This window comes from Paecilomyces variotii (genome assembly GCF_004022145.1).
Source record: "Paecilomyces variotii strain CBS 101075 chromosome Unknown C8Q69scaffold_2, whole genome shotgun sequence".
NCBI classification, from domain to species: domain Eukaryota; kingdom Fungi; phylum Ascomycota; class Eurotiomycetes; order Eurotiales; family Thermoascaceae; genus Paecilomyces; species Paecilomyces variotii.
In genome coordinates this window covers 2,442,644-2,455,591 of record NW_021167141.1, presented here as the reverse complement: position 1 = coordinate 2,455,591, position 12,948 = coordinate 2,442,644, and the positions used below count along the sequence as shown (strand labels likewise).

At 52.6% G+C, this 12,948-nt stretch overlaps 6 protein-coding genes across 6 annotated transcripts; 3 read left to right on the top strand and 3 right to left on the bottom strand.

Annotated features, from left to right (window-relative positions):
• Positions 1-1,522: 1,522 nt before the first annotated feature.
• Positions 1,523-2,686, bottom strand: C8Q69DRAFT_159021 (hypothetical protein). Its single transcript, XM_028625638.1, has one exon. It carries the CDS (start codon positions 2,497-2,499, stop codon positions 1,708-1,710), a length of 792 nt encoding a protein of 263 aa, XP_028487722.1. The 5' UTR covers positions 2,500-2,686; the 3' UTR covers positions 1,523-1,707.
• An 878-nt stretch (positions 2,687-3,564) lies between these two features.
• On the top strand, positions 3,565-5,220 carry C8Q69DRAFT_457694 (CobW/P47K family protein). Its single transcript, XM_028629928.1, has 3 exons — positions 3,565-4,065; positions 4,227-4,325; positions 4,437-5,220. The coding sequence occupies exons 1-3, from the start codon at positions 3,884-3,886 to the stop codon at positions 4,975-4,977; spliced, it is 822 nt and encodes a 273-aa protein (XP_028487721.1). The 5' UTR covers positions 3,565-3,883; the 3' UTR covers positions 4,978-5,220.
• Positions 5,221-7,378, bottom strand: C8Q69DRAFT_457691 (putative small nucleolar ribonucleo protein complex subunit). The gene is made up of 2 exons (XM_028629927.1): positions 6,478-7,378; positions 5,221-6,413 (listed from the first exon to the last, which is right to left on the bottom strand). The coding sequence occupies exons 1-2, from the start codon at positions 7,129-7,131 to the stop codon at positions 5,439-5,441; spliced, it is 1,629 nt and encodes a 542-aa protein (XP_028487720.1). The 5' UTR covers positions 7,132-7,378; the 3' UTR covers positions 5,221-5,438.
• C8Q69DRAFT_457690 (putative pre-rRNA processing protein Tsr1) lies at positions 7,363-10,404 on the top strand. The gene is made up of 2 exons (XM_028629926.1): positions 7,363-7,693; positions 7,762-10,404. The coding sequence occupies exons 1-2, from the start codon at positions 7,582-7,584 to the stop codon at positions 10,056-10,058; spliced, it is 2,409 nt and encodes an 802-aa protein (XP_028487719.1). The 5' UTR covers positions 7,363-7,581; the 3' UTR covers positions 10,059-10,404.
• Positions 10,405-10,413: 9 nt separating this feature from the next.
• C8Q69DRAFT_457687 (protein required for fusion of vesicles in vesicular transport, alpha-SNAP) lies at positions 10,414-12,123 on the bottom strand. The gene is made up of 5 exons (XM_028629925.1): positions 11,942-12,123; positions 11,759-11,882; positions 11,386-11,692; positions 11,147-11,321; positions 10,414-11,092 (listed from the first exon to the last, which is right to left on the bottom strand). The coding sequence occupies exons 1-5, from the start codon at positions 11,972-11,974 to the stop codon at positions 10,853-10,855; spliced, it is 879 nt and encodes a 292-aa protein (XP_028487718.1). The 5' UTR covers positions 11,975-12,123; the 3' UTR covers positions 10,414-10,852.
• Positions 12,124-12,317: 194 nt separating this feature from the next.
• C8Q69DRAFT_504720 (hypothetical protein) lies at positions 12,318-12,899 on the top strand (the record flags this gene model as incomplete). The annotated part of the gene is made up of 1 exon (XM_028632620.1): positions 12,318-12,899. One exon carries the CDS (start codon positions 12,318-12,320, stop codon positions 12,897-12,899), a length of 582 nt encoding a protein of 193 aa, XP_028487717.1.
• Between the last annotated feature and the right edge of the window lie 49 nt (positions 12,900-12,948).

Below are 12,948 nucleotides of genomic sequence, written 5' to 3'. Positions count from 1 at the left end.
GTGCTGGGAGTGCAGGGCCTGGCGGTCCTGTCCCGAACGCGCATGCCCTCTCGCACCTGGGCCCCCAGGCGCATTTCCTCCAGCAGCAGCAGCAATTCGCGGCGCAGAATTGTACGTGATATCTTTCCATCTTTCTTTCTGGGTCGTTCTTTGGTCTGTGGATCCTGCGATATGACCGACTGGCCTACGAGCGTAGTGCGATCAGGACTGGATTTCGGATTTCAGATTGTGTCTCCTGGGACTGAGACTGCAATACGGTTTGGAGTCCAGGCCGATGGCCGTGCTGTCAGGTTTCTATTCGGGGTATCCTGGATCGCAGGGCCAGGCTCACTTTATTCGCTGCTCTCATTGATTCTCCCTCGTTGTCAATTATCCATGACACCTGATGGCCAATGCTAATGTGATATCACCTTGTCTAGTTGCCAATAACCCCCACCTACTACAACACCAGCAGCAGCAATTATTGAGACACCGTCAATTGATGATGCAACAACAACAGCAGCAGCAGCACCAACAACAACAGCAACATGGCGGCCTTCCCGTGTCATTACCGAACGGGACGCAACCTTTGAATGCCGCCCAAATTGCTGCGATGCAGGCAAACTCGAATATGCGACCCATGAACATGCAAATGCACTTACAGCAGCAAATGCCTCACGGTCAGCCCCAGAATCTCCAGCAACAGCAACAATTCATTGCCATGCAACAAGCCCAGCAACAAGCCCAGCAGCAGGCTCAACAACAGGCCCAACAGCAAGCCCAGCAGGCGCAACAGGCGCACCAGGCAAATGCTGCAGGGCATCCGGGACAACAGACACCGCAGCAAAGAGCCGCGGCGCAACCGCAGAACATGCACGATGCCCACAGTGTCACTCCACAGCCTCAGCCGGGTCCTCAGCCCCCCCAGGGCAGCAACACGCCTTCGCAACAGCACTCGAATCTGCAGCAGCCTCCAACATCGCAGCCACCACAGCAGCACCACACTCCGCAGCTCCAACCGCAGCCGACCCCGAATCCGCCGCATCAGCCAACCCCCCAGGTTCAACCAGCCCAGCCGCCGTCACAGCAGCTACAAGCGCAGCAACAGCAGGCGCAGAACCAACAGCAGCAGCAGCAGCAGCAGCAGCAGCAAAACCAGCAGCAAGCTCAGCAAAACCAGCAAAACCAACAACAGCCGCAGCAGCAACAGCCGATGACCGCCCAGGAGGCCCACCTGAAGGCGCAACAACAGAATCAAAATGTGATGATGATGCAGCCACGGATGAATTTCAAAGGAGCTACGGTACTCTATCTGAATGCTTACGCGGACCATTTGAGTAACTTTACGGTGAGTTAGCTATTTGCATTGTGCTATTGATTATATCCAGGCTGACGAGATTTTCAGAGTCGAGGTGAAGCGCACGATCTACACTACTGGCAGGCCTTTGTCGAGAGATTCTATTCACCAGGAGGAGTGCTCCGGCAAGGCGTTTACAATCCCCAGGCTGGCTCGAAACAGTTCGAGATCTCCACCCCGGCTCTAGCGCGGTACTATTGGACCCAGTTCAACAGTGGAATCAAACATATCCAGATGCTTGTGGAAGGCGCTCGAGAAAAAGACCTGCCCAACGGGGGTCATATGGTGGAAAGTCTCAAGACGTCATTCATCTACTGGTTCGCCAATGACTGCCAGGTTCGTGTGAATTGCTTGACATTCCTGTGATTCGACTAACGTTCTGGCAGCTTTTCACGCACGGCACTCTCCGGGCTCAGTTTGATGCGAACAATAAGATTGAGATGCTCGACCTTGTCATCAATAGTCACAATGAGTATATCCCTCGGAGCCAACTGCAGCCCGCAGAAGTCGACCAGAAGCAAAGTCCGAAGGTTTCGAAGAATATGAACAAGCGGGCTCAGCAGAAGCAACAGCCCGCTGTCGTTGTACCCGAATCTATGGTTACTAATAACGGCGTACCCACGGCCGTAATGAGCTTTTTGGAGGTGGCCGAAACCATGTCGCAGATGCAAGTTCTGTTCCAGTATTCGCAACAGAACCCGCATATGTCCCCCCCAGAGGCGCTGCGCAATCTGGTCAACAACTTTCAGAGCCAGAACGCGGGTCTTTCTTTCCCGCCTGGCATGAGTCCCGCGCTCCAACAAGCCCCAAACCCGAGACCCTCTACCATGAACGGTCCGTCCCAGTTTGCTTCTCCATCGATGGCTCATCTTGGCCTGCCCGGGGCAGCTGGGTCGCCTCACCTTGCTGGCTCTGCTCACGCTAGTCCAGCCCAAGCTCATCTGGCAGGACCCATGGGCCTGATGCAGCAGGGGCCCAATGGATCTGCGGGCACCAGCGCCACGACAAGTCCAAACATCAGCAATAAACGCCGTCGCCAAAGTACCGTCCAACTCAAACAGGAAGACGACAACAACGCTGAGGCTGGCGCTTCTGGGGCCGCCAAAGTCAAGCCCAGTCCCAGGATAGGCGGCAAGAGACAAAAGGGGACCGCGTGAGCCCATGACTGACTTTGTCTCTGATTGTTGTTATGCTTTGCGTTTTCTTTTTCGTCATCAAGAGGGGGATTCGGCGTATCATTGGACTTCATTCTGCGATTTTCTACTGAATTTCTTGGGCGTCCATCTTTTTCTGATTGGAACATACCGGAAGGCTTTCGCTTCTGTCGCAGGGGCGCCATTGTCGTTTATACTCCGCACCATCTATTTCGATGCACCTTTTGTGCTCTCTTGTGCTGCACGTCATCATGTGGAGGACGTGTGTTCCCGTGGAAATGGGAATCAGAACATGGATTATGCCATTTTTGGATTATGTTGTTCCCATCCGCGCCGCATCGAGGCTGGATATCCGCCATAACACCAGCGTCATCATCATATAATGTATTCTAAGCTCCTTTTCTCTTCTCTGTTTCCTTTTCTCTCTCTCTCAGCGTATGCTGGCTTGGGTCTTTTTTTTCCCGTGTTATTCCCCGTTTGTCGCATAGGTTGTGATTTGGCCTGTCTGTCTGATCATGGCAGACCTTGCCAATTTTGTCGTTTCTTCAACTCGCATCCGCTCTTCTGCTTTTCTGTTGTGCAGTTCTCTGTGCTTTCGCTGCGTCCTGTTAGCCAGTTACCCTAGTCTGGCTTGATCCCTGTCTTTCCGATGGCGATTGATTTGATTGGGCGCGGGCGTAACATTTTTTTGACGAGCGTTCTGTGTGGCCTTCTGCGCTTCTTGTTTCGATGCTTGGCCGTCGCGATGATGATTTCTGGACCCTGATAGTCTCCTCGTTGTTTCCGCGACCGATAAAAGGGATATCTTCTCTTCTTCAATTGTTCCGACTGTCTTGGACTGTCATCTCTCCAGCCCTCGCGTAGGATGTTTCCTTGGTTTCCCTGGTTCTCAGGATGCTGCTTGCACCAGCGAACGATATTGAAGTCGTGTCTAAACTTCCAAACAAGAAAATAATTACTACCCTCGAGCCTAGATCGGACTCCGGAGAACCTCGTCCTCTCTGAAGGCCCTAGCTGATCGCAAATCAAGGATGATCGACGCTTATGGGCTAGATCGCAGACGGCCATCCCCGCAGTAGCAGGAGCTTGCTCTCTTGGCTGTAGATTTGCTTTTCTTTTATTCGATTCTTTCACAAATACCTCTATCTCGCCATTATCACATCTGAGTCACGATAGAGAAGGTACTTATACTTCTGCATCATCCTCGATCTTAGTAGTACCTGCTCCCCGCCCAGATTTCCCTTGCAGCTTAATTCCCCGAACGGATACGATACCCCTCCTGCCCCGCGCTAATCAGATTCGACAACTTCGACTTTTCAGTGAGATGCCCAGCTATTAATCACCTACCTAATTGAACGATCGGAAACCTAGCCTCTATCAAACACTGGACACAATGGCGTCGCACTCGCACTCTCACGACGGCGGTCTCGAACACTCGCATTCCCACGATGCGCTGGGCGGACACGGCCACTCCCACGAGATCCTCGATGGACCGGGCTCCTATCTGCAGCGGGAGATGCCGCTGATCGAGGGCAGAGATTGGCAGGATCGTGCGTACACGATTGGAATTGGAGGGTGAGGGATTCCATTTTACATTTTCGAATACATTTGCCTATGTGCCTTGTTTCTTTTCTATGATTGTTTATCTGGATAATATTCCATGTACAATCAATTCCCTCTTCAGATGGAAGAGCAGTTCTTCATGGTGATATAACTTCGACTGACTTGAGACATAGACCCGTCGGATCAGGAAAGACAGCCCTAATGCTCGCCCTGTGCTTGGCTCTACGAGACGAGTATAACATTGCAGCTGTCACGAACGATATCTTCACGAGGTACGTCCCCCCACCCCCTCTCCCTTCCCCGCTATCCCCAGGACATGATTATTATTATTATATTCTACATGAGAACCCACCAACTCACTCCTCTTTCCCTACAACCAACAGAGAAGACGCCGAATTCCTCACCCGCAACAAAGCCCTCTCCCCATCTCGAATCCGCGCCATCGAAACCGGCGGCTGCCCCCACGCCGCCGTCCGCGAAGACATATCCGCGAACCTCCTCGCGCTCCAGACCCTCCAGCGACAATTCCAAACGGATCTCCTCCTCATCGAATCCGGCGGCGACAACCTCGCCGCGAACTACTCGCGCGAACTCGCCGATTTCATCATCTACGTAATCGACGTCGCGGGCGGGGATAAAGTGCCTCGAAAAGGCGGACCGGGTATCACGGGCAGTGATCTGTTAGTGGTGAATAAGATCGATCTCGCGACTGCGGTGGGGGCAGATTTGGGAGTAATGGAGCGTGATGCGGCGCGGATGAGGGAGGGTGGACCGACGGTTTTTGCGGAGGTGAAGAATGGAAAGGGGGTGAAGAATATTGTGGATTTGATTATTAGTGGGTGGAAGGCGAGTGGTGCGTATGAGGCCAGCTTGCAGAGGTGGAAGAATGGCGCTGTGAGAGGGTCGGGGAGTGTTGAGGAGTAGGTTGACATTGAAATAGTATATAGCTTATTTCGTGAGATGAAGGATGAGAGAGTCCCGCATGTAATATGCACACATTATGTGAGGATGGGTTCAGTGTGCTGGGAATTCTTTTATTTTTGCAATTGTATATAGAGGACCGTTCATTCGTACAGAATAGGGTTAGTTATTATCTGCTATGTTTTACTACTGTTGATATTCTCTCCAGAATGGAGATCGTGGACTATATGGCATGTCAACAGATGTATGTATAACTATATGTATTGATAAACTTTTTTATATTTTCAACACCCGACTCCCCCCTTCTTTATACAAGATCCCGACGCCTAGAAATGCAATACGATGATAAGCGTTAAACGTAACAACGCCCTCGAGCTATTGAATAAAACTGGGTATCTGAACAGCTGCGGCGTAAAAGCGAAAACCAGAGAGTTGCAAAAGAAGAGAGAGAAGAACAGCGGCGACTAGATCTCTTTCTTTGCAAATCTGGCCAGAGCAGGTCCCAATTCTTCCTTTTCGCGCTGCAGCTTCGCCTTGGCGCGGGCGGTTTGCTGTTCGCGAAGCGCTTCGGCCTTGAGTCGCTTCTCGTCGATGACGTTGGGCTGGCCTCTCTTGCGGAGATATCTGCGCAGAGCACTGTTGCGGCCACGGCCGCGGTTCTTGAGCTTTTCGATCGGGTCTTCTCTGGGGTTGTCTTCCTTGCGCTCCTCTTGGCGTTTCTTCTCGCTGATGGTGTCGAGGCGACCGACGAAGTTGGGGTCCAGAGAGATCATCTCCGGTTGCAGCTTGTTCAGCAGAGCGCGGACTTCGCCCTCCCGTCGCTGCTCAGTGGTTTCGTACGGGTTCACTTCCAGAGCGTCGAAGTTGGGCTCTCCAGCGCCAGGGACGATGAGGCTGGCGAAACCCTTGTCGTGAGTAGTTCCGAGGATATCCTCGAAAGGGCACCACCGGACAGTCTCAATGCGCTGTCCATCACCACCCCAGGCCATGTAGGGCGACTTGACTTTGCCTTGGTCTGCTGCCGCGGCGTCGAAGAGACCTCTCCAGACGCTGACCTGTGTACCCCATCCGACGGCGGTGAGACCGCGGTCGCTGATAGCAACGGACGAGCCGGGCTGGAAGGTAGAGTACGAATGAACTTCGCGGAACATGCGAATATCCCAAACGTTCATCTTCATGTCCTGGCCCGTGGAAACCATGTACCGGCCTAGTCTATCCACTGCCATCGAGCGCACAGGTCCCCTGTGGACGAGGGCTTTCACGAGGGCAGTCTGGGAGTTTGGCGACCAGAGGGTAACCGTTCCATTCTGGTGACCGACATGCAGGATGGCGTTCCACGGGTTCTGGCAGAGAGATGTAGGCGAGCCTAACCGAGTGGGCAGCTCCGCGACCAACTGGCCGGTCGAAGTGTCTGTATATTTGAGGAAACCGCTCGTAGCCTGTTGCAAATAGATGTTAGGAAAAAATATATCAGGGCCCTCATCGACAGCAGATCAGACTTACAGCACTCGCAAGAAGGAAGTGGTATGGCAGAAACTCCAGATGAGTGGCCTCGACATGCTTGTTCAGACAGTGCAACTCGACACCAGCATGATCGTAGATGTAGACGTATTTCTTCTGCGCGACGGCAAAGTACTGGTTGTTATGCAGCCATTTGGCATCGCGAACCGTCTCTCCCAGCTGCAGCTCACAACCCAGTTTGCCTGCTCTCCAGTCCATCGTCGCAACATGACCCTTTCGTCCTGCCAGCAGCAGGTTTCTGCCATTCCTCGTGTAGTCTGCACGATACGGTCCCATGTCCTCCAACTTCAGCTCGAAGCCCTTCTTGGCTGTCTCGATTCCGATATTCTCTTTGATCTCATCCTGACGGACCTTGTACGTCCGCTCCAGCTCCCCTTCCGGCTCGATGAATCCGGCCTCATTCTCGAGCAAGATCTCCGCATCCTTGGCCTTCAGCGCCGCATCTTTGTACTTGGACTCGACCGCCTTGAGACGGTGGCGCAGTTTCCTATCCCGAACGCTCTGCGTATGCACTCCTTTTCCTCTGCCATAAGTCTTCTGTGCTTCAGCCAGTCGTTGCTTTGCAGCGCGAGCAGCGGAGTTGTCCTGTTTTTGGGACGGGCCAGCGACGGCCGTGGGAGCTGCAGTCGTCGCCATCTGCGCGGTTTGATCGCCGGCAGAAAAGTGGTTTGGCCGTCAATCGCAGATGACCTACAGAGGGAAAAGAAAAAAGAAAAAAGAAAATACAGATATCAAAGAGTTATGACCGGAGAAAAGTTGCTGGATCGCAAAGTCGGCGGAGCTTTTTGCGGGTCTGGCTGGAAAATTCATGCCAAGATTTCGCGCTCGCTTGGAAACATTTTTCTGCCACAGTTTTTCGGTCTCCGATCTGCATCTCCGCACTCGACGGGGCCGATAATACTATAATATTTTTTTTTTATCGTGCGGCTCATCCAGATAAGTCGTGCCAGACTTACCAACAACGGTCTGGTCGTCCTAATTGATTTTATTTTCTTTTCTTTTCTTCTCTATCTCTCATCCACACTGTAGCCATCCGCAACACTGGACTCTCTTCCGTTCCGCTTCAAAGCGTCGGGTGCAGCCAACATGGCGCCCATCACCCAGTCGGGACACCATCACCGCAGCACCACCAAGGTCTCGCACAAGGCATTCAAGAGCAAGCATGCCACCAAAGGCGCTCTGAAGGAGCAGGCAAAGGGTGGGTGCTGAACCAGGCCTCCTGGCTAGGAATCATCTACGAAATCATTATACTGACAACTGCTACAGGAAAGGTCGAGAACCGTGAGCGGGGTAGTCGCAAGACCCCTCACCAGCAGCTCATGTCGAAACTCGATCGCAGAAACCAGGCTCGCCAGAAGCAACAGTTGAAGCACCAGGAGAAGGCCCAGGCAACCAGCATCTTTGCCGGATCCAACGGTGCGCCCAGACATGTCGCCGTTGTACCTCTATCGTCCGATATCGATATCCGTGCCGCCATCCGTCAGTTGAACGAAAGCGTCGATGTCCCCGACGACGTCTCCCAGGATGGTATCTCGCGTGTGCGCGTCGATCGGTTCAGACAGAGCGTCATGTACATTCCCGCCAAATACGACCTGATGCATGCGTTGGACGCCTCGCGGATGGCGGACTTTGTCCTTGTTGTGCTCTCTGCCGAGAAGGAGGTTGACGAGGAGGGAGAAGTGCTGTTGCGGTCCATTGAGGGACAGGGAATCTCGAACGTCTTCTCCGTGGTTCAGGGACTGGATAAAATCAATCCCCCGAAGAAGCGGACCCAGACCGTGTCTTCTCTCAAGTCATACATCACCCATTTCTTCCCCAATATCGAAAAGGTCCTTTCTCTCGACTCAAGACAGGAATGTTCCAACGTCGTGCGCAGTCTCTGCACCGCTACCCCCAAGGGAATCCGCTGGAGGGATGAACGCAGCTGGCTGCTCCTCGAGGATGTTAAGTGGCCCGAGTCCAACGCTGAAGTGGTGGACGATGTAGTCTTGACCGGTGTCGTGCGGGGAAAGGGTCTAAAGGCTGACCGCATCGTGCATGTGCCTGGCTGGGGTGACTTCCAGGTAGACTCCATCACAGCGGCACCTTTGCTAAGTACGAAGAACAAAAAGGGCGACGCGATGAACGTCGACGAGAACGAGTCGACGCAGGTCCTGGATGCCCCGACAGAGGACCGTGACGATATGGCTACTGTTGCACCGGAGGAGATCGAAATGGAGGACGATGACATGCTTTCAGTCGCTGACACTGAGCGGAAGGGTGTCCTACTGGATGACCACCATTACTTCTCAGACGATGAGACTCACATCCCGCCTCGTCCGAAGAGACTGCCGAAGGGAACATCGGATTACCAGGCGGCCTGGTATCTGGATGACGTCTCTGACTCCGGTTCCGACTTGGAGGATGAAGACGAAGAGATGGAGATGGACACCTCGGGCAACCCTGAAGACGGTGTGTTCCCCGAACGACAGGATGCTATGACGGAAGCTGGACCTTCCGAGTATCCCCAGTCGGAGATGTTCCTTGACCCATCTCCGGAGGATGAGGCAGACCAGCTAGAGGAGTACCGTGCTAGTCGCCGCAATGAAGCAAAGGAGGACCTGGAATTTCCTGACGAGATCGAACTTCACCCGAACGTGCTTGCCAGAGAGCGCCTGGCTCGGTACAGAGGTCTCAAGAGTCTCAAGACTAGTCACTGGGAGACCTCAGAGGACAAGCCTCACGAACCGGAGGATTGGCGCCGCCTCCTTCAGATTTCAGACTACAAGGGTTCGAGAAACAGGAGCATTCGCGAGGCTCTTGTTGGAGGAGTCAACCCTGGTACTCGAGTAGACGTGCACCTCCGAGCTGTGCCTTCATCTCTTCGAAACCGCCCACAGCCCATGGCCCTATTTTCGCTCCTGCGCCATGAGCACAAGCAGACCGTGGTCAACATCAACATGACCCTGAGCTCATCCGTCGAGGAGCCTCTGAAATCCAAGGAGGAGGTCATAATCCAGTGCGGACCCCGTCGTCTTCTTGTGAAGCCCGTCTACTCAGCTGCGGGCAACACCCCGAACAACGTGCACAAGTTCGACCGCTTCCTCCATCCCGGCCGCGCTGCCATCGCAACCTACATTGGCCCGCTGACCTGGGGTTCCGTGCCCGTCCTGATGTTCAAGAACCAGCAAGTCAAAGACCCTGAAGTCCTGGACTCCGATGATGCAAACGCCCCGACTATCAACCGTCTCGAGCTTATCGGCAACGGCACCGTCGTGGCCCCCGATCACTCCCGCGTCGTCGCCAAACGAGTCATTCTGACCGGCCACCCATTCAAGATCCACAAGAAGGTCGTCACGGTGCGCTACATGTTCTTCAACTCCGAGGACGTCAACTGGTTCAAGGCCCTCCAGCTGTGGACCAAGCGCGGCCGCACCGGCTACATCAAAGAGAGTCTCGGTACCCACGGCTACTTCAAAGCTACATTCGATGCGAAGATCAACCCACAAGACGCTATCGGAATCAGTCTCTACAAAAGAGTCTTCCCTCGCAAAGCTCTGCCGTTGGAGGAAGTGCAAGCGTAGAGGCTTACCTTTGGTTTGGTGTTTTTTTTTTATATATTTCTTTTTATTTCTCTTTGCCGGCATATATTCTTACCATTATTGTTATGAGATACCATCATCTTCCCCATCCGCAGCGGACGAAAAGAGAGAAGAAGAAAAGAAAAGCATTCATTATGTCAGTCTTCCGGGTTGGAATTTGTCCATCATGAAATATCAAATCTAGTCAGCTAAAGAGACAAGACACAGAACATATGGGACTATGAATATGAAGAAGAAGAATACAAACAGGGATTAGGCTCATAGATAGCATTGGCTCTTTGTCCTTTTTTGAAAAATCCTAACGAGTTACGAAGATGTTAAATCGTCTTAAGTTGCGCTCATTTCCCATTCCGTAGTTCGGTCTATACTTGTAAAGGGGCATAGGCCGCTGGTCTCTAGGCACTAAACCACTCCGCCAAAAAGGCTACACCGACAGGCACCCCTTATAAGCCTTTAACTAGAACCCCTAGAGATCTCTGCCTTGTTACAATACCCATGAGATAAGATAAATTAAGAAACTTGAGCATTGATCATCTAGTTTGATCAGGAGTCACTACGTGACATGAGATGGTAATTCAACGAGGGATGACAACATAAACAGACCAACAGACAGCATCCATCTAGAAACGACACTCGCGCTACGTACATACAATGACGGCAGGATGACCAAAAAAGGAGAAAAAAAACGGGAAAGTGGGTTCGCGCCATAGCAAAAACCATCATGAGATCAAACGTAAAAAAGTAACTCGAACCCGACAAAAGTGACCAACACACGATTAAGAAAAGTCCTCTCCGACTTCCTCGATGTTGTTCTTGATCCGCAGGAGAAGTGTTGTCTTCCACTTGTCGAGCTTGCTCAGCTGGTCGTATTGGAAGAGCTTGTCGGTAAAAGCTTCCTGGTCGCCTTGCTCGACGGCCTGGGTGAGATCGACAAGGAGCTGGTGCTCTCTTGTAGAAGCGAATGTGGGGTCGATATCGCGGTAGCTTTCGAGGGCTCTGTTGGTAGCGACGAGGTCCTGAGAAGGGAAATCAGCATAGATCATAAGGAGAGGGTCCAACACTCTACATACACCTGAGGCGAGATGGCAGATGCCGGCCTTGAGGAAATAGTCTTTGACAGACCACTTCATCAAGTTATTGTTGATGGACGACTTGCCGACACGCTCGTACTGCTCAATGGACTTGTAGTAGTCGCCTTCAATGGCGGCCAGATCGGCGACTTTGAGGAAGTGCTTGTTTGCGAGACTGCAGAGTAGATTGTTAGTCTCATCCAAAGTCCGTATCTCTTTTATAACAGGAGTTCTCTTACGCTTCCGCATTGTCACTGTCGAACCACTCCGCCGCCTTCTCATAAGCATCCAGAGCTTTTTTCATATCCCCAATCTCCGTCTCGTACACCTCTGCCAGGTACTGCTGCTGGGTTGCAGCTCGACGGAAATTGCCCCTCCCGACGTAATGTTGGATGGCGCTGGAGAGCACGCGAGCAGCGTCTTCGGGATCAGTCTTTCGGTAGACCTTGAACGCTTCCTGTAGGCTGTTGGCAGCATCATCCGGTTCATTCAAGTTCTGGGTCTGAATCGCAGCAGCCTTCTCGAATGCCAGACCGGCCTCCTTATCTGGGAGCAAAACACGTCAGTTAATGGGATCTCCGCATGTTTGCGGATGAGGGGAAATCCGCATACTTTGCTTCTGTGCTCTGAATGCATTTGCAGCTTGTGTATAGAGGTCAGCTGCATTCTCGTACTTCTCCGATCGTCCTCCAAAGAAGCTGAAGCCTCCCGAAGCGCTTTGGAGTGCCTTGTCTGCCTGATGATTTTCGGACAGTTAGTCGGAAGCTAGGAAGGCGGGGGAACTGAAGCACTCACTTTCTGCAGAAGCACGCGAGGATCTTGACCCATGGTCTCTGATTAAGCCTATCTTTATTCCGCAGATATCGCTTGAGTCCAGAAATCGGTTGATATAACCGGGATGGAGAGCAAGTATGCGAGGGAACGGTGTATCAAGCTGGCGGGGAGATGAGACGATGGGAGCCGCAGCCAGCTATGAGATGACCGTCACTCAGGTGGGTCTCGCCGCCTTCACCCGCAAATATTATTTCTATCTTTTGCGAAGACCGATCTGCCAACTCCAGCTCACCACGCTACATATATGAGCTCAATTCGTTTCATCCGATCTCAGATACCGATACGGCTACGCACTACAAATAGAACAGCGGACCTTAATTTTCTTCCAGAACCCTCAATGGCTTCATTACGCACTAGCTACCGGCTACTGCCATCAATACGCGTTCGACCGGCGCGCTTTCAGCTTCTATCGTCACGCTTTTACTCCTCAGGTCCCGATGAGAAGGTGACAGATATTGAATCTATTCTTTCGAGACCAAGCTGGTCCGTTCGATCGTTACTGCCAGACGATTCGAGTAAATCGCAGACCCCAGCGCTCACACCAAAAGAGCTGCGCCATCTTCTCCGTCTGTCTGCGCTTCCGCAGCCCAGCAGCGAGGCAGAAGAAAAGAAAATGCTAGAGACACTCGAGTCTCAAATACATTTCGTGAAGGAAATCCAGCGCGTTGATACGACTGGCGTCGAGCCTCTACGGAGCATTCGCGACGAGACGCCTGAGGCTACGAAGGAGAATACAATTGGCCTAGACGCTCTGAAGGATACCATGGCCAGAGAGAGAGTCGTAGGACGCAGCAGGAAGATCGAACGGGCACCTGCTGAGAAAAACACCAAGCCCGATGGCGATACGTGGGACAATAATGCGCTTGGATGTGCTTCGAAGACAATGGGCCGATACTTCGTGGTCGAGACGAGCCGCTGAAGGGAGCACGGACAGCTCCTCGGGCCACCGCAGAATTGCTGCTAGATAG